Genomic DNA, 19,431 nt, shown 5'->3' on the forward strand with positions numbered 1-19,431 from the left:
CCTAACGAAATCTATTCACGATTTTTGTATGGCAATATAATGTTGCCATTTTATTGTATTTATACGTATACCGCCCCGCCGCAGCTCTATTGTTTTTTTCTCCCCCCCATTTTCCCCCATTTTCCGCATTTTCCCCATTTAATTTTCCCATTTTTGGGCGTTGCTGGTCTTTCACTTACTTTCGTTTTCCCTGACCTTCTTCTTATGGCCTTTTTATGTTATGAGATTTCGTCATTTCTCAGTTTTACTTTTATTTCGTACTTGCCGATAAATATATATTTTTTTGTTGAGAAAACATACGGCGATTCCTGGAGCATTGGCCGGCAGTGCATTAGCCTAATGAAATTAGATACTATTTGGAGGCAAAAGACTCGGGCCGCCCTAGGAGGGGCTCCAGGGGCTCTATGCCCTCCGATCTTTGACATCTGCGGGCCAGCGATAAGATGAGCCAATAATTTAGCCGCTTTATGAGCGACAGGATTGCGGGCCTGCAGCACAGGTGGCGGCTCCGACGACAAGTCCTGATGGGAAAGTGGAAAGTGGAAAATGGAAAATGGAAGCGTGAAGCCGATGACATTGATTAGGGTAAGCAGGAGCCCAGGCAGGAGTCCAACCAGGAGCCAGGGGTCTCGGCGAAAGTGATGAAAGTGAGACTGCATTCCAGTCTTCCGTCTCTTCCATCTCTGCCGCGGCTGCAGGCTTCCATCCCATTTTCCCAACTGTCGCTGGGTTTTGGCCAGTCACCGTCTCACGGCCGACTGGCCACGTCTACACATTAGATAAATTAGCCGTAATTCCGTGTGAGTGTGTGTGTGGGTAGCGTCTTTCGGTGGGTCCGTCCGGGTCCCATGTGGTCTGGCAATCGGGCCATGGCCTGGAGAGCGGCAGCAGCAAAAAAACGTCTTATCATTGTTAGGCGGGTGGCTGAAGTGGAACAAATTAATTTCGTTTCATTTTAATTATTCTCTTCTTTGTCTGCTATAATTTGAGAGCTATTAACTCTAAGAGCCCCGCAAATCAGGCAAATCATCGTGATGCGAGTCGCCGTCTCTCGGGCCCTACGGGTCTTGAATCTGTTCTGCGGGTCAAATCGTGTACCCCTTGGAAGTCTTGGAAGGTAGTCCTGCCCCTGGGGCGGGATTATTGATCCAAGAATGCAGATGCAGCCGTGTGGAAAGTATTCGAAAAGGTTTGTAAGACGAGAGTCGACTCGCGATAAGAATGGATTACACAATGTTGTTACGCAGCCCTTCCGCTGGACCCCGCCGGGCGACCCGTCGCGGCGGATCGCGTGCGAGGGAGCAGCTCGAAATTTCACACCCATCGCCTCCCCCGCCACCCCACCTGAGGGACGAAGGGCAGGGGGGGCCGTGTGTGCTTTTGGGGAATATCACATGGGCACGCAATGTTTCCGCTGACTCGCCCTGGGCCTGGGTCTGGGGCCTGGGTCTGGGGCCTGGGTCTGGGGCCTGGACTGCAGCCTGGGCCGGTCTAAAGTGTCCAATCAAGTTTTGAAATGAAACCTAAATAACATGTCATAATAAATAACCTTCAAGCGACCCGGGGGCCAGTTGGTCGGCCGTCCAGGCCAGAGAAGAAATCCAAAATCCTGTAATTACAACGTAAATCCAAAATGTCTCAGCGCCGCACAGCCGTTGCACACTCGCAGAGGGCACAAGGGGCACCAGGGGGCACAAGGGGGCACAAGGGGAACGGGGCACGGGGCACAAGGGCTATCCAGCCGAAAGGAAACTTAATTCATATATCAAAAAGTTTGCCGGACCGAGCGGTGGACGAGCGGTGGACGAGCGGTGGACGAGAGTAGCAATTTGCGCGCAAGTAGCCAGGGTCCGATGCGATGGCCAGGCCCACCACGGGCCAGGCCAAGACCCAAGTAGCAGCCAGTCGTGTAATATATTGTACACACACACTTTGTGGAGGTCCGAGGAGGTGCCTTCTCGGGGCGGGTGTGCTGTGCGGGTGGTCACTCCTCGGGATCGGGAATGGATAGGCAGCGGAAACCGAAACAGAGGGGGAAGAGCAGGGAGCGCAGGGAATGGAGACCTGCTCCCCCTGTCCCCCCCTTGTCCCCCCCGCCTGTCCCGCCTGTCGTGTCGAATGAGAAACACAGCAATTATGCAATTTGATAATACTTCATTCTCGGGTAATAAATATTAATTATTTTTTGCGAATGTGATTTCGTGTTTCGGTCTCCCCCGCATCCCCCCTCCACCCCCTGCCCCGCTCTTTGGCTCGCTGAGCGCTAGTTTACGGAGATTTATGGCCCGCCTGCCTGCGAGTGAAATGAGACAGAGACACGTCTTTGCCTGGGCCCCCAGAAGAAGTCCTGGACTCGTGTCGGACATGTGTGGATTCGCTTCCCCTCAAAGCTAGAGGCGCTCTGCTCTCTGCACTCTGCGGTTCGCCTCCACCCCGAGGCCTCCCGCTTCCACACAAACTCGAGTCTAGTGGCTTTGGCCGACAGCAGTTCCTCCTGGCTTTGGCTTTGGCTTTGCCAACAGATTGGTTCGGTGCTCTGTCCCGAATATTGTTTGGTGTTTGGTCAGGACAGGACACAACCCAAGACAGCTCTGGGTATTGTGGGGGGGGAGCATACGAGTGTGTGCATTCCATTCCGTCACCGGCAATGACTGCCAGTCAGCTCTCAGGACACGAGTGCATGCATAATGAACAACTTGCTCCTTAAAAACACTCCCACACTTGAGCAATCATCGTTTTCATACCCCGCACTTGAAGAGTCTGTGGGAGTGCTAGTTTTCCCTCTGGGAAGTGCTTCCGACTCCATAGAGAATATTTGTAGACCCTTGATCAGCATCCCTAGGCGAGTCGATACAGCCGTGACTGTCTGGCCGTCCTTCTGTCTGGAAAGAGCAACCAAAAGTTGTATTCCCTTCGCCTTTCTGGGGCATCCACAACTTTAGAGCTATTCGTAGGGAAGACATCGAGAGAGACTGCTGTTCTGCTCCTTATTACAGCCAGGATGGAGGTATTCCATGCTCTTTCCCTCTTCAATATATATCGTTTAAGGCACATGTATCGTAAGATTTCATCTACCAACTGCCTAACGGGCTTCAAAGTAGAGCCGCGGCCCTTGCCTCTCTTTGCATTTGTGGGCTTCCCTATTAAGTATTTTGCAATGAGTGTGTGTTCCTTTTTCTTTTGCTTTTTTGGTCTGAAAATAGTTCTTTTTATACAGATTTTGTTGAGGCCTTGCCCAGTGTTGTTATTATTTTAGATACGACTGTGTATCTTGTAGATACAGATACTTATCGATGCCCGCTTGCATCTCCTCGCATACACGCCCCACAAAAGGTCACAAAACCCCCGCCCTGCCGGTAGAAGTAAGGCGGGTGGTACACCTGACCCCCCCACCCCCCACCGCCCACCGCCCTGGGCCCTGGGCCCTGGGCTTCGGGCTGAGGACAGCATTGTGTCGCGGGGGTCCTGGTCTGTCCGGGCCGTTAGCTTTCATTTCGATTCGTTCCATCAGAAGTCTCTCGTGCATGAGGAACATTTTAATTTTTGAGAGGCCCTTGGAAATTGCCAGCAACAGCCACATATCACACTTGCAGAGGGCCTGCCCCCCAGCCCCCAGCCCCCAGTCTACCAGCCCCCAGCGCCCAGCTACATAAATAAATAAATAAAAATAAAACAGAGCTCTCGGCAAAAGAAATGAAAAAAGTTAAATTGAATTGTGCCGGCTCCGAGGATATTTACTCGGTGCTCCTTGGCGTGGCCACGTTCCCTCGAAGTTCCGGGCACTCGAAGTTTACGCAACTTTTTCGGTTAGTTCCAGGTCTGTTTTTGTAGGTGCTGCCAGCGACTGTCAAGCATGGGGGGCGGAGGAGGGGGCAGAGGAGGGGGCAGGGAGCGGCGGCAGAGGAGGGGGCAGGGAGCGGCGAAAGATGATCCATCTGTAATCTCTGGTATCTGGTATCTCGAATTATCGAGTTCTTAATGGGTTGAAAGGATCTCCAGGGATCTCTGCCAGGGTTGGAGCACATCTGTTCTCTCTAATTGAAATGAATCAGTGCCACACAACTGGAGCTCATCCATCTTCTGGCATATGTGTGTGTGTGTGTGTGTCCTGTTTAGTGTATCCTTTTTTGGTTAGCCAAATGATTCCGCGCTTCCCAGCAAGCAGTAATTTCGTACGCACCACAGAGCCCCCCGAATGGCCAACTTGTCGCCAGTAAATGGGCTGCTGTCACGTCATTGGTCTAGCAGGGGCGGCGGGGGCCCCCTTGGCCCCCTGGTAGGAGTGGGGGGCAGCCACCCACCCATGTCAATGCCCCCGAACATGAGCTTGGGCTGGGCTGCAGTAATCAATTTTAATATACCTCCCAAAAAGGAGGCAAAAGGGGGAGAACGGCAGAAGGGGAGAAGGGGTGAGAGGGGTGGGCGGGTGCCCTTGTTCATGGTTTGGTTTATGAGTTCATGTTGGATATTGGTGGCCACACATTAAGCCGTACGTCGCCATAATACAAGAGACCACAACGGATCCCGACACGTCACGTCACGTCAGACAAGGCGTCGCGGTTGTGGTCCCGCTCCCCGACCCGCTCACCGACCCACTCCCTGTCTCCAGCCATCATCTATGGTCCTTGTGGTGATTGTGGCTCCACTGACGAACTGTCAGCTTACTGTCAATATGTCCTTCCCCTGCCCCCAGCCCACCGCCCTACCCCCTACCCCTTGCCCCCTTTGCCAATGTTTGTGGATGTTGATTTTTGTCGTCAAGTGTGCATAATTTTATTCCTTATTCTTTACGTTTTGTTTGACTTTGATGGAAAATGGTGTACACCCCCCCCTTCCCCCCTGCGGTACTGCTCCTAGTTTCGACTTGAAAGCAAACGTAATGAGCCCGAAGTGTGACACATACAACATCTCCCTCGCAGGAGCCACTGAGCCAAGGAGCCAAGGAGCGAGAGCGTTATGTGATCTACTTGGGCCATAAATTCCAGGCCACTGAATGCGAAACCCATTGGAAGAGTGCGTTGCGGCGGCAAACTTGGCCCACTTCCTTGGCCTGTTCTATTACTCATCGGTGAATCATGCCGGGGGGGCAGGGGGGAGGGGGGCACCAGGCTTGTAAATTAGGCAGAATTATGGGCAAACCCAATCAAAAGCATTCGAGGGAGCCATGAATCAATCGAAAGCTATGGAGATGGCTCGAAGAGACTGTACTTTTTTGGGTGAAACTGGAAACTGTTGGCCACGTTTGGGGCCGATCCCTGAGCGGGTCGCAGGCCCCTGCTTTGTATTCCTCTCTCGGCCAGGGGAAGCCATCAGCTGCAGACTTTTCCATTTCCATTTCCACTTCCATTTGCATGGCCAAAACCAAATCACTGTCCAAGTGAGTCAGTCTATTTATTTATGCATATGCAGATGCGGATGCAGGATGCAGGATGCAGGACGCAGGATGTAGAATGCCCCATGCGGCGGGTGGGAGGGGGGGGCTGGCTCCGACTCTAGCCAGGCGCAAATGGCTCCTAAATCATGCGGATATCATCAATGGCATGACAGTTTCTGGCATGTGCCACATGCAGCGATGGGAACCAGCAGCAGCGGTTGCATGCACTCGGAAGCGGAAGGAGGCACAGTCCCGCTGTCGCTGTCGCCGACTCCGTCGTATCCTTGGACGGGTGACGGCTGGAAATTCTTTCCGGCTGTCATCCCTATCTGCCGGCTGGCTGGCTGGCTGGCTGGCTGGGAGGGTGTCCTGGCATCGGCTCCCATCCGCATCGAGTGGCTGATTCCGTTAATGAATGCCGCCCGAATGCCGACAAGTTGTTTGCGGCCGCACGACCACCCCGACAGCTGCCACAGCTGCCACACACAAGCATGTGGCACCTTCAGGCCCTCAGAATCAGATCTACTTTCGAATTGATCGAATGACTAATTGAGTAAAGATGTCGATGTGTCCTTCTCTTGCCTTAAAGTGGCTTTCCCCCACCCCTTCCTGGGGGTTTTATTTAAATTTTCCTCCATGCCATCCAAGCAAAGGAGAGGGCCATCCAAAGTAATCGAATCGAGTCGAAATGCGATATGTGATTGTCGAAAAATCGAATCTCTTCATTGGATCCCCTGGGCCGTGTGCGGCGGGGCCTAATTAGAGCCCCCGGCCGTGTCGAGGAAGGACCCGGCCCCGCGGGCTGCAGGCGGATACAGGCCCGGCCCTGGGTCGGGCTTGGTCGAGTGGAAATCAAATTATTTTAATGATACACAAATTGATACTTTGAAACAAAATAACAAACCAAATGGAAATTGCTCGCAGCACTTTCGACTGCAGGAGGCAGCGGCAGGGGCAGGGGCAGCGGCAGGGGAGTGGTTTCCATGACACACCAAAAAGGGGACAGCCCGGGACCCCGGTGGCCTGGAGAGCCCTTCGGACGGGGTCTGCCGAACCTCCCAGCATCGCAGAGAGAATTAAGTGAAAATTGGATTCTTTACATTTTGCTTTGGCTCTGGCTTCGGCTTTGAATCTCCCTTTCGCTCCTTGCTCATTTTCCATTTTGGCCAAATCGAGTGGCGGATGGCTCGGATCGGGGCGGACTGTTTAATACCTGAAGCGTGTGCAATTGTGCTATTATTATGCAAATTTCACTGCCTTCATTGCATGCGTGTCCCCCCTGCCTGTCGCCTCCTCTTCCTCTTCCTCTTCTTCTCTTTGTTTTTTGTAATTTAAATGAGGGTCGTAGGGTCGTGTCTCGGTCTTCGGTCCTTCGGCAGTAATGAGAGACAATTGAAATGTCAATAGCCTGGCAATTGTCTGCAATAATATGCCAGGTAGCCCAACCGTCATCGCATCCGTGTCCCGTGGACTGGCCATTATCCAGGGGTTGAAGCCCGGCCGACTGTGTGACCTATTCGCAGAATACTGCGGAATTAGGGGTCGATTACCCGTAATCTAATCGAATGAGTGCCACTGATACTCGCAGGGCACATTTCCCTGATAGCTACCCTCAACAGATCGATCCATTCGACACGAGACGCACCGAGTAATGAGAGCTCTACAATGTCCACAATGTCTGATTATGCGGGTCGACTAGAGACAGTTTGCCTAGAGGCTAGGTCTCGGGGTAGAGGCACAAGCATTCAAGGAAAAGCGTCCACATTTAGATCAATTGTTTGGTTTATTTGCTTCCCTTTGAGTGCTCACACGCACCTCTTCGTTATCCGACGTCCACTGACGAAGTGTGTGCTTGAATCGACAGGCTTTTTGGCAGCCTCTGCAACCTCTACTGTAAAGACAGGAAACTATTATAATTTTTGAGTCTTTGAATTGTATTTTCCAAGGAATTTCAAGCGTTCTGCTGCTCAAACAATTTGTGTGTGGTTTCCACTCGGTGGAATTTGCTATTGTATATCTTTCACCTTTCTCCCAGGGGGAAGGCAGGACTATACCCTCGGATCCAAGTCCTCGTAGTGTTCCCTGTCCGCATCCATTTCGGTTTTTAGATAGGTATAAACGGCTATTGAGAAGATGATGTACAGCGCTAAAGGGGCAGAAGATGCGATTATTTCCTGGGGGATACTCGCAATACCTACCCAACGGGATGATCATCCAGTGGATGGCGAGTGTGCTCAGGCCGCAGATAATTATGGAGGAGCAGACCAAGCACCGCGATCCCTGCGGATCGACGCGACTTGAGAAACAGAGATCTTCTCGGATGATTAGATTTACCTTCAGAATGCCAGCCAGCAGCATGGCGCCAGACAGCGTGAAGCCCGCACCGGACAGACAGCCGATTACCTTGATGGCGGCCGCCAGCTTCTGCTCCCGCACAAAGTCCAGGACTATATCTAGGCATAGTCGGAGGGGATAAGGATTCGAGATTAGGCCGGGACGGGGAAGCTCCCGATTCGATAGTTGGACCCCCGACGGCCATATTCTCCCTCCCGCTCCACGCACCAATTAAAACGAGTCCAAAGACGATGTTCCAGCAGGCCCAGAGGATGCTGGCCCTGAAGCTGGAGCACCTGCACAGCCATCTCAGGCAGGGACACGCAAAGCACATGATTGCCAAGAACTCGTCGAACAAATCTTGAAACTCAAATATTCTCGCATTGAACGAAATATATTCTGACAACGGATTCGGGTTCAGCGATGAAGCGAAGCTCGAAGGTGGCTCAAGCTGTGGAAACACACAAGCAGGGCATCCTCCAAACCTGAAGCCTTGGCTCCTTGGCCAAGCAGTGCGGTGTTGAAACCTGAAGGCTTGGCGAGTTTTGCCTTGTAAGCAGTTCATCCGTTAGACCTGAAGCTTTGGTTCAAGCAGTGCCCTGTTGAAACCTGAAGGTTTGGCTCGTTCTACCTGGACTTTATCCTTAAAGCAGTTCATCCTCTAGACCTGAACCCTTCGCTTCTTTTCCACTCACAAGCATGTGATAGCCTGCCCTAGCAGGCGACCTAAATCCATAAGGCATGTGTGTTAATGTTCCCCAGCATCCCAGGAATAAAACCAAATTAGTAAAGGAGAGTCCAAGTGGACGGGGAGGAGTGTGTTGCTCGGAATGTCAATAAAAGTGCCACCTCGAAAGAGGGATCTATTGATGCATTGAGGACACCCTCCTTGTCTCCATTGGCCAGAGTCGTGAGTGCACCTCCAGGCCACCAGGACAGCGGCTCTTCGCAGGTCTTCGGCGACTTGGAGCCCTGCAACCAGGCCCAAAAGGCGCTCACGGTCCAGCTTAGGAACACTCGTAAATGTGTGGCGTTTGCAGACAACTGGAGCCCCAAACAAATAAGTAAACAGCCCGGAACCCAAAACCCGAAACTATTGCAATTTAAATGAAAGTTGGAAACTATGGCCGAATTCCTGGAGAGTCCTGAGCGGACTGTCAAGGAGCTAGCAGCAGAGGCGGATAAACTCTGCCAAGGCGATGCCGGAAGGGTTGAGGTTGTTGTACCTTCCACGCATGTTTATCGAGAGCCACCGGGCATTAATTACGTATACGCCACCACGCCACCGCAAAGGAGAGGGTGGTGAGTGGGTGGTGGGCGGTGGGGAAAAGTTTCTCGCTCGGTTAGCTCGGGCGTCGTGCATGCAAATTAGGGCTCGATATCTTGTTGACTTTCTGACCGCCAAGAGAACCTTTGATTACGCATGCGAGCACTCGATAAACTTTGCCGGAAACTTTTCCCCAAGAGGGGGCGGGAGGGGGGAGGTGCCTCTTAGAAGCAAATTAAAGGAAACGCGCAGCGGGACAGCGGAAGTGCGTTGCCCCCCCCCCACCCCCTCCACTCGGATCTATTCAATGCCTGGCTCTGCTCTGAAAAGGGGGTAGAAAAGGACTCGCCTGTTTTTCCTTGCTGGAAATTCCTTTAAGGATTCCTCAGCGAAAAAATGCAGGAATCAGGCTCCTTGGAATGGCCAGACCTTTTTGCTTTTCCTTTTCGCTTGGAAGAGCAGCTAGGAAGGGTCCTCAACGATCCTCAAAGGATACATTTCGCTGCATACTCGCTGGCCCCTGGAGACTGCGACCAGAGCACCAAGAAGTGTCCATAGAAGAGTTTTGGGGCAGGGCAAGCCTGCTCTACTGCTGGCAATCACGGAACTTGTCGCAAATCAGCGTGCGATTAGGAGTAGAAACAGTTTCTAGACACAATCTTGGGCTCCAGCTGGGGGCACTGGGCTCTCGGCTCTCGGCTTCAGAGCTGCAGAGCTTCGAAGGCGGAAGCGGATGTCGTTCTTTTGATTTAGCAATTGGAACAGCAATTGGAATGACAACAACAGCAGCCGAAATGGGAAAAGTTTTCGGGAAAGTCTTGGCGGAAATGTGGCAAGTAAATTGAAGTACCATTGAAGACCACACAGTCCCCCGTTGTGGGTGGGGTGGGGTGTTCAGGGGTGGGGCAAGGTCGCCCTTTAAATCCAAATTGCTGTCTTTTTGTCTGACATAATCGAAGGATTTGTTGGAGGGCAGCAGACATTCGAGAGGAAATGAAAACATTTCGCCCAGAAGCAGCCGAGCGCACTTTGATCTGCGGCCCCCCAGGAGCCTCCGGAGGGCCGTGACGGAGGGTGACGGAGGTGGCAGCAGAGCGGACAAGTTACTCAATTACCACGAGTGGCAGGACAGGAGTGGGTCCTGTGTCCTGATTAAATGTCAAAACAATTGCGGGCTGCATCCAATCAGGGACCCCATCCGGGGATCGGGCCAGGCCGTATCACTAGAAGCCGCGGAGCTGCAAATGCGTCCTGGAGTCTCCTTCGAGCTCAAGCAACGCCAAATGTAATCGGACAGCAGGTCAATGGGCGACTGCATCGGATACTCCCCTGAATGAACGATTGAACGATTGAGTGATTGATTGATTGGTGGGATGGCGTGGCGGAGGGGGAGCTTCTGTTGTGCTTCCTGGAAATACCCATTAAATCCCGCAACCGGATATGCAAAACGAAGTCCTGTATTCATTTCCGGCTTCATTTAGGGGCGAACTTTGTACATCTTTGCGCTCAACTTTTATCTCCTGCCCGACCTGGACGCCGCTCCTTTTCTTCCTGTCCTCAGAGGGGGGGCGGAGGGCGGGGGGGGATGTGACAACTGGGGCATAAGTGGCGGGCGATAACCGAGCCTCGAAACCGGCCAGATATGGGGGAACCACGACCAATGGACATCATTAGCGTGGGGATGGAGCTGTGCCGGGCGAGGGTCCTGCGTCCTGCGTCCCCCGCCCTGCGTCCTGCGTCCTGGCTGATTGTCATCTCCTGTTCTCTGGCAAAGTGAATATAAAATAGCAACAAAAGGCACAAAATAGCAATAAAAACACACAATTTTTTTTGAAGAATTTTAAGAAGTAAATTTCCTGCCCTTGCCACCCCTCCCCCCCCTTGCCACCCCTCCCGCCCACCTCCACGGCTGTCGCGCAGCGTGCAGCGTGATGACCTCATTAATTTTCAATCTGAGCCAGATTACAGGCCGCTGCTGACCACGCCCAGCACGGGCGCATGATGAATCTCTTCCCCCCACCCCCACACACCCCACACCGCACACCCCCCCTTCCCGCTCTCTAATTTATGATGATAAATGAGTTTCAATCAAGCGGCAAAAGTGACGGGCGGCCAGTGGGCCAGTGGGCCTCCTCCTTCATCTGTGCAGAGATTTTTTTTGTATATGACTCCTAGGCGGGGGCGGTGGGCGGTTCGCAGGGGGGCAGGGGGGGGACTTTCTTTGAATATTTATGAATTATTTTTGGGGGATTTTGGCTTTTGATTTTCGTGCTGGGCTGCGCCAATGGTTTTTGATAAGAAAAAATACAGAATCAATATTAATTTTGAGTCGAATTTGGAATGTGCATTTTTTGTGCGCCGTTTCCAATTAATTATTTCTGTCGAAGCATATTTGCATAATCCGTTCGAGCAGAGGCGATAAACAGGGACCGACGGAAATGCTGGAAGGGGGAGGAGGTCGAGGAGGAGGCGATCCAGGAGGAGGGCAGTCCAGGAGGCGGCGGTCCAGGAGGAGGCAGTCCAGGGGAAGGCAGTCCACCTGCTTCGTTGTCGTTTGTTTAAATAATCTGGTAATATTTCAACGAAACGCTGACAAAAAGAGAGAGTATCATAAATAAATGGGGGGGAAAAACCTTTTAAGCCCTTTTTCCGCAGAGCAAAAAAATGAAACCGTTTTGCAATCAATTGGGGGGGGGGGGGGCAAGAGATGCGGCCCGAGCCCGATGATGGCTGCCCACCACCCGAGCATAGCCGAGTGTATCCATATATCCGATATCCGATAATTTATTGCCCGCTTGCTCCTTGTCCGAGCGTCTGGCAAGGTAATTATTATCTCTTGGCACACGGTGCGCATACGTAATAAATGGCCGGCTTTAACGGTTTAAGGTTATGCGACAACTGGCCATCGCCTACCCCCCAGCACCCCCCCTCTGCCCCCCTCTGCCCGTCCGCCACTGATTCGAAACAATTTTCATTTTCACTTTGCATGTCTCGTATTTGGCCCACAATTTATGGATCCTGGGCGCCGGCTGACCCAAAACGTAAAACAAACGAAAATCGTTGAATTTATGTGACATAAATTGACATTTGTTCAGGGCAGAGACTCTCGGCCACCCCCCCCTCGTTGCCCACCCCCCTTTAGGCCGGCTTTGTCTCTCTTATCGGCGGCCCCTGCCGTCTCCGTCTTATCGTTTATATTACGGTAAAGCGGGCCAGCGACCACTCAACCCGAATTAAAAATCCCTTTTCAATTTCACTTTTCAACAGCCCACACACACACACACACACACACACACACACACACACACACACACAAAAGAGGAAACCCTGAGAAAAGGTCGTCCAAAGATGGCGGATAATGCCTCCCCCCCCGAAAGGGTTCCGGGCCGAGGGAGGGGGCTGCCATTCTACGGGCTTGGACTGTATCTAGTATCTGGCTTTGTTCTGTATCTGAAAGTATCTGTATCCTAGTTTTCCCAACAAAATACGACGCTTCTGTGCGCTGGAGACGCCGAAACTCTCTCTCTCTTTATAGAACGGGGGCTACGAGGATGTCGGCGACGTGATCGAAGCCCCTTTTGGTGCACTTGTGGCTGGCCAGGCGATTGGCAAACTCCACGGCCACGGGCACGGACCGCTCCCGCACGTAGACGGCGTAGATGAAGGCCGCCGTGAAGGTGTCGCCCGCGCCCAGGGAGTCGACCATTTTGCGCGGCTTGAACGCCGGCGCCAGGGTGATGGCCCCCGACTCGTCCAGCACGCCGGCGCCCAGGTCGCCCCACCGGAAGACCACGGTGGGGCGCTTCAGGTTGAAGCCCCAGCGCGAGCGCAGCCTCTCGTCGATTCTGGAGCAGGCGATCTCGGGCGTGGGCCAGCCCTGCTCGCGGGCGAGCCTCTTGGAGAAGATCACGTAGTCGCAGTAGTCGACCAGGGGCCACATCTCGTGCAGGTCCTTGCTGAGCTCCAGCGAGACGGTGATCTTGTCCGCATGGCTGGCGGCATTGAAGGCCGCCACGTCCTCCACCATGGCCAGGGTGGTCTCGAAGGACATGCTCGGCATGTGCATCCAGCCGTAGCGGCTCAGGTCCAGCCTGCGGAAGTCCTCGATCGAGACGTGGGGAAACGCGGCGCTGCGGCAGCTAATGACGTTGCGCGTCCTCGGCGACTTGGCGAGCACCACCGAGGCGAAGGGCGGCGCCTGCTCGCAGGTGGGGCAGTTCTCGACGACGATGCCGCGGGCCCGCATGTCGTCCGCCAGCATGCGAAACATCTGCAGGCTGCTCAGCATCCCGAAGAACTCGCACTGGACCCCCAGCCGCCGCAGCACCGTGCAGTTGTTGGACGCACTGCCGCAGCGCTGCCAGTAGCCGCGCAGGCACTGCGCGCACGGGTCCGCCCCGGCCGCGGGGAAGCGCCGCACCACCGACATGTAGTCCATGGCGGTGGTTCCGGTGCACAGCACGGTCTTCTTGCCGGCCGCCCAGCTCTGAATGCTGCCCCTCTGCTTAGACATCTCCTCTCCGCAATTTTGAATACAGTTTCATACAAGTTCCAACGGGGATAATATTTGAAATCTACGGCGTACTCGGGTGTGGAACAGCCTCCTTTTCTGGGAGACGAGCATTGAAATATCTCCGAATAACTTTCCGATCTCGACACTGAAACCATCAAAATTATTCGAAATTCAACAAAGAAAACAAACAATGAGCCATCTGTGTGCCCCCAGCGTGATGAAGGCCGTGCTGTGCGTCGGCTGCACGGAGGTGGCGTACGTGACGAATGTGGAGCGGTTCCCCGAGAAGGGCTCGCGGGTGCAGTGCCAGAGCGCCTTCATGCAGCGCAACGGCAGGACCTCCAACGTGTGCACGGCCCTGCGCCTGCTGGGCGCCCGCGTGGAGCTCTTCGGGATGCTCAGCAGGCTGGGCACCTTCCGCATGGTGCTGGACGATCTGCGCCGCCGGGATATCGTCATCAGCAACTGCTCCTGGACGGACGAGAGCCCCAAGTTCTCGACGATCATCCGGGAGAGAAGGACGGGCACCTGCACGGTGGTGCGCTGCACCAAGGCGTTCCCCTACGTGACGGCCAGGGAGTTCGAGAAGCTGGACCTATCCCTCTACGGCTGGGTGCACTTCGAGGCGCGCAGCGCCCGGGAGACTGTCCTGATGATGCGCCGCATCCTGGACCACAACAACGGGCTGGCGCAGGAGGATCGCATTGTGGTGTCACTGCTGGTGTACGATGCCCTCGAGGACAACCTGGATCTGCTCAGCCTCTGCGACTATGTGCTGTTCGGCCGGCAGCTGGCCCTCGAGGTGGGCTGGAGCTCGGCGCACGTGGCCTGCGAGCAGTTGAACAGCGCCCTCCGGACGCCCCGGTCCATACGCACGCGCCGGCCATGCATCATCTGCCCGTGGGGCAAGCAGGGGGCGGTCTGCATGGACGCCCAGGGCAACTTCTACGAGCTGCCCGCCCACACGCCGAAGAGCATCGTGGACAGGATGGGCGACGGCGAGTGCTTCACGGCCGGCTTCATCTACGCCACCTTCGTGCGCAGGCGCGGCCTGAGCGGGGCCGTGGACTTTGCCAACCTCGTGGCCAGCCACAAGATCGCCAGCGTCGGCTTCGACGACATCGCCAACCTCCAGATCAGTCCGCAGAAGCTCGAGCCGCCGCCCGTTGAGGACAGCGAAAGGTCCTCAGAGTCCGAGGACCTCACCAACGAGCAGCGCACCTGCCGCAAGTACCTGAACCGACCCTTCTATACCTTGGAGCCACACAACAGCTCCATCCACGAGGCCGTCGTCGGCCCCGAGCCAGAGTCGGAGCCAATGTCGGAAGATACTGTGAAGGCTGCCTGGGAACGTTTGAGCAAGACGGCCTATTAAAGGCAAAGACTCGAGAGGGGGAACTAGTCCAGGACTGTACGTTTGGGATACTCACAGTTTTCCTCTCCACTTCATAAGTCGATGGGGCTTTCCTCTCCACAGGCCAGCACATTGATGATCCACTCTACAGACTCCACTCTCCAGTCTCCAGTATGCGATGGTGCCAGTCGTGGCTGGAGGAGGAGGGAGGAGACTCGTCTTTGCTTTGTGCCCTCCAGTGGGACACGATATTTAGGGAGTAGCATGTGCCTCCTCGAATATAATGAGTTGTAATTGAACTTTAACTTAACACGAGTCTGTTCTCTTGTGTTGCAAAATGGCTTTCAAAGAAATCTGCTTTTGGCACAGCTGATTTTCAGCCAGTGCTGGAAAACGCCAGCACGAATTTCTCACTGGCGCGTATCAGAAAAGAGCTTCCAAAAGATAAAATGGAATGGCATCGATACTGTATCGATATGGTAATGAGATATTCCTGTTTTAAAAGATATTTGTTGGATGAATGCATCGATTATTCTTACGATCTATCGCAAACAATTGACTCATCTTATATTTTGGTATCGCTGAGAGAAAATACTTCATCTTCATGTAATCGTCGCTATGCTTGGTGCGTGCTTAAATTATGCATCCATAAGTACGCTTTCTTGCGATATTTGTACATGTCTAATATATTTTCTCGATAGATAGACCGACATGTTCGATATATGATCAATATCGATATATTCTTGAAGATACCCATCCCTATAAACGTTTCTTGCATACAAGTGTGCCCACAGCAGCATTCTTACAAAATATCGTCAGGAATAGTGTTGCCAGACTGCGAGATTTGTGTACCTCAAAAATGCAAAAAAATCAAAGCAAAAAAGTCGAGATCATGATGCAATTATACAAGGTGGTCTCGTCGTTTGGTCAGTTCTTCGACTGATAACACTAATTTTGCGCAGTAAAGTCTGTTATCATTGTGTGAGGCAAACAACTCACAGCCTGGGCCTTTATTTCAGTCAAATATAAATTGTATATTATGTTAGTATGTTCTCATGGTGCCCGAAGAATTCGGAAAGTGTGGGATTATTCAGACTTTGTGGAATCTCAAGGCTGGGCGAAGCGGAGGGTCCACTGCCGTGCCATGCGGTCGTACTCCTCGCGGTCCGTCTTGTACAGCTCGGCAGCGGCGCCGTTCAAGGGGTTCTCGGGGTTGGGGTCCGACAGCAGCGACCGGATGGACAAAAGTATCTTCTCCACGGTCAGGGCGGGCGACCAAGTCGAGCCCAGAATATCCACGCAGATAGCGCGGTAGAGTACGTTGCAATGGTAGACCTCTGTAAGGAACATCAAAAACGGTGGTCGAGCCGGGTACGTCTGCGGAAATTGAAGGCGTAGTTCAAAGTGGCCGCCCTCGTAGGGCGTGCCCAAGGGCCCGAGAATAACGGCCTTCCAGTCGTAGATACAGTCGTCCACTAACTCCACCGTGCACCCGTCCGTCGGATCGCTCGTCATTTTCGCCAACTCCATGCGGAGGCGGCGCAGGCCTAATTTAGTGCCAAATTCGGTCAAAGCTCCAATGCCGGCATGGCTACCGGTGCCACGTTGTGGGTCGGGATTCTGGAGGAGCGTCACGATCGGTGCGGTGTCCTGCACAGGAAGACGGTTGGTACCGCGGCGATTGGTCCCGCGGCTATTGATCCCGCGACGGTTGGTAACGGGAGGGTCCTCAGCGGGCGGCTGGTTGGCAGCGCTCTGGATTGCACGGCGCCGGCTGGCAGTGGTGGTGGTCCTGCGGCGCCGGCTAGCAGTGGTGGTGGTCCTGCGGCGCTGGCTGGCAGTGGTGGTGATCCTGACGCGCCCGGGAATGGCCTCCACTGCACGGCGGAACGCAGCGCGTCGGATCAAGGGCGTGGCGGCAGGGGACGCCAAAGTACGAGCACTTCTGCGGGGCGCCATTACCTGCAAGACGGCAAACAGCTTAGAAAACACTTTTACGGGGAATACGATAATTTCTTACGTTCAGATTATTGAAAATTTGATTTTAATTTCCCAGAATGACTCAAAATGTCGCACACGAAATGAAAGTGAGAGAGGTATGTTTTCCAGCAGTTTCTTTCGACTCGGTTTACAGCACGGCTTCCTTTGACTCGGTTTCCAGCACGGCTTCCTTTGACTCGGTTTCCAACACTACATTTTGCCCAGCTGTTTTGCCGTTTCTCTGTTTTGAACTTTCAAGTTTCCCCCGCCGTATACGATTCTGTATTGAATACAGTCACATAATTATATTGTACTGTATAGCCCCAGCAATAATACACAGGATTGGAATTGGCAGCTCTTTTAAGTTTTGTGTGGATTATAAATCCCACTGGCACAATAACTGCTTTATTTTCAAAAGTTTTGCGCCTGAAATGGGAACGATGCGATACGGCGGGCACATAGCACAAATTCAAATCGTGTACATATACGGCTGGCTGTACTGAAACACATCTTGCTTGAAAAATAAAGTTTTAAATCAACATTTGAATAGCAACAAAAAGTGGAAAATAATGATGGTAGTTGCTGCTGGACGAACGCTCAATGGGGAATTAGTCCGAGCAGCCATACACGTGTTTGTGTGTGTTTCTATTGGATACATTCGATTAAAGTGCTGGATCCATATTCTAAAGAAATATGTAACGGGTGTAACGAGCGGTCCACTGTCGTGCCTTGGGATTGGGGTCCGCCAGCAGCGATAGACGTCTGATGAACACAATAAGATTCTCAGTGATCATGGCCGGCGATCTTCCGTCCGACTGCTCCCCGTCTTGACGAACTCGCGGATGATATGACGAAAGTATTTTGCAATTTCTACGAAACATTTTCACAGCCTACGTCTTTATTTCAGTCAAAAAATGATTGTATGTATATGTTACCATGTAGCTCATGTTCATGTGTGTTTAGTGACAGATACCAACAAAGATGCTCAAAGAATTTGGAAAACGCTGTGTATCCGTGGATGAGATGTTTGGGATTATTCAGACGTTGAGTCCACTGGCTGGGCGTAGCGGGCGGTCCACTCCTGTGCCCTGCGGTCGTGCTGCTCGCGGTTCGTCTTGTACAGCTGGGCAGCGGCGCCGTTCAAGGGGCTCTCGGGGTTGGGGTCCGACAGCAGCGACCGGATGGACAAAAGTATCTTCTCCACGGTCAGGGCGGGCGACCAAGCCGAGTGAAGAATATCCACGCAGATATCTTGGCGGTAAATATTGCAGTGGTACACCCTTGTACGGAACAGTATAGCCGGTGGTCGAGCCGGGTACGTCTGCGGAAAGTGAAGGCGTAGTTCAAAGTGGCCGCCCTCGTAGGGCGTGCCCAAGGGCCCGAGAATAACGGCCTTCCAGACGTAGATACAGTCGTCCACTAACTCCACCGTGCACCCGTCCGTCGGATCGCTCGTCATTTTCGCCATCTCCCTGTGGAGGCGGCGTACGCCTAATTCAGTGCCCATTACATTTTCTGGCGCCGCAGCTCCACGGCCAGCGGTCATAGCATGCGGCATTTCAAGATCGGCACGAAGTTCGAAGTTCTCACGGGTTATGAGGTGCCAGCCACCATCCAAATAACCGTTGACGCGGGCGCGGTTAGTCTCGCGGCGGTTGACAACGGGAGGGTCCTCAGCGGGCGGCTGGTTGGGAGCGATCTGGATTGCACGGCGCCGGCTGGCAGCGGTGGTGGTCCTGCGGCGCCGGCTAGCAGTGGTGGTGGTCCTGCGGCGCCCGTGAACGGATATGGCCTCCACTGCGCGGAGGAACGCAGCGCGTCGGGTCAAGGGCGGGGCGGCAGGGGACGCCTGGTTGGCCGCCAAAATACGTGCACTTCTGCGGGGCGCCATTACCTGCAAGACGGCAAACAGCTTAGAAAACACTTTTACGGGGAATACGATAATTTCTTACGTTCAGATTATTGAAAATGTGATTTTTATTTTGCCAGAACGACTTACAACGTCGCACACGAAATGAAAGAGAGAGAGGTATGTTTTCCAGCAGTTTCTTTCGACTCGGTTTCCAGCACTGCTTCCTTTGACTCGGTTTCCAGCACAGCTTGCTTTGACTCGGTTTCCAACACTACATTTTGCCCAGCTGTTTTGCCGTTTCTCTGTTTTGAACTTTCAAGTTTCCCCCGCCGTATACGATTCTGTATTGAATACAGTCACATAATTATATTGTACTGTATAGCCCCAGCAATAATACACAGGATTGGAATTGGGAGCTCTTTTAAGTTTTGTGTGGATTATAAATCCCACTGGCTTAACAAACTGCTTTATTTGCAAAAGTTTTACGCCGACATGTAGTCCATGGCGGTGGTTCCGGTGCACAGCACGGTCTTCTTGCCGGCAGCCCAGCTCTGAATGCTGCCCCTCTGCTTAGACATCTCCTCTCCGCAATTTTGAATACAGTTTCATACAAGTTCCAACGGGGATAATATTTGAAATCTACGGCGTACTCGGGTGTGGAACAGCCTCCTTTTCTGGGAGACGAGCATTGAAATATCTCCGAATAACTTTCCGATCTCGACACTGAAACCATCAAAATTATTCGAAATTCAACAAA

The 19,431-nt window shown here is 53.1% G+C and overlaps 4 protein-coding genes across 5 annotated transcripts; 1 reads left to right on the forward strand and 3 right to left on the reverse strand.

Annotated features, from left to right (window-relative positions):
• Window positions 1–12,445: 12,445 nt before the first annotated feature.
• LOC6598983 (ketohexokinase) lies at window positions 12,446–19,337 on the reverse strand. Of its 2 annotated transcripts, XM_026992153.1 has the most exons (2): window positions 19,169–19,337; window positions 12,446–13,404 (listed from the first exon to the last, which is right to left on the reverse strand). In XM_026992153.1, the coding sequence occupies exons 1-2, from the start codon at window positions 19,250–19,252 to the stop codon at window positions 12,505–12,507; spliced, it is 984 nt and encodes a 327-aa protein (XP_026847954.1). In that variant the 5' UTR covers window positions 19,253–19,337; the 3' UTR covers window positions 12,446–12,504. The 2 variants fall into 2 exon arrangements, with proteins under 2 accessions (XP_026847954.1, XP_002024020.2); XM_002023984.2 differs by lacking the exon at window positions 19,169–19,337 and having other exon boundaries at window positions 12,446–13,615.
• Window positions 13,625–15,147, forward strand: LOC6598987 (ketohexokinase). Its single transcript, XM_026992151.1, has 2 exons — window positions 13,625–14,899; window positions 14,966–15,147. Exon 1 carries the CDS (start codon window positions 13,679–13,681, stop codon window positions 14,861–14,863), a length of 1,185 nt encoding a protein of 394 aa, XP_026847952.1. The 5' UTR covers window positions 13,625–13,678; the 3' UTR covers window positions 14,864–14,899; window positions 14,966–15,147.
• On the reverse strand, window positions 15,824–17,130 carry LOC6598992 (ubiquitin-conjugating enzyme E2 D2). The gene is made up of 2 exons (XM_026992156.1): window positions 16,863–17,130; window positions 15,824–16,804 (listed from the first exon to the last, which is right to left on the reverse strand). Exon 2 carries the CDS (start codon window positions 16,799–16,801, stop codon window positions 15,950–15,952), a length of 852 nt encoding a protein of 283 aa, XP_026847957.1. The 5' UTR covers window positions 16,802–16,804; window positions 16,863–17,130; the 3' UTR covers window positions 15,824–15,949.
• On the reverse strand, window positions 17,717–19,225 carry LOC6598989 (ubiquitin-conjugating enzyme E2 D2). Its single transcript, XM_002023990.2, has 2 exons — window positions 18,775–19,225; window positions 17,717–18,716 (listed from the first exon to the last, which is right to left on the reverse strand). The coding sequence occupies exon 2, from the start codon at window positions 18,711–18,713 to the stop codon at window positions 17,856–17,858; it is 858 nt and encodes a 285-aa protein (XP_002024026.1). The 5' UTR covers window positions 18,714–18,716; window positions 18,775–19,225; the 3' UTR covers window positions 17,717–17,855.
• Window positions 19,338–19,431: the final 94 nt, after the last annotated feature.

Source organism: Drosophila persimilis, unplaced genomic scaffold, assembly GCF_003286085.1.
Source record: "Drosophila persimilis strain 14011-0111.01,24,50 unplaced genomic scaffold, DperRS2 tig00000700-arrow-arrow-pilon, whole genome shotgun sequence".
Lineage (NCBI taxonomy): Eukaryota > Metazoa > Arthropoda > Insecta > Diptera > Drosophilidae > Drosophila > Drosophila persimilis.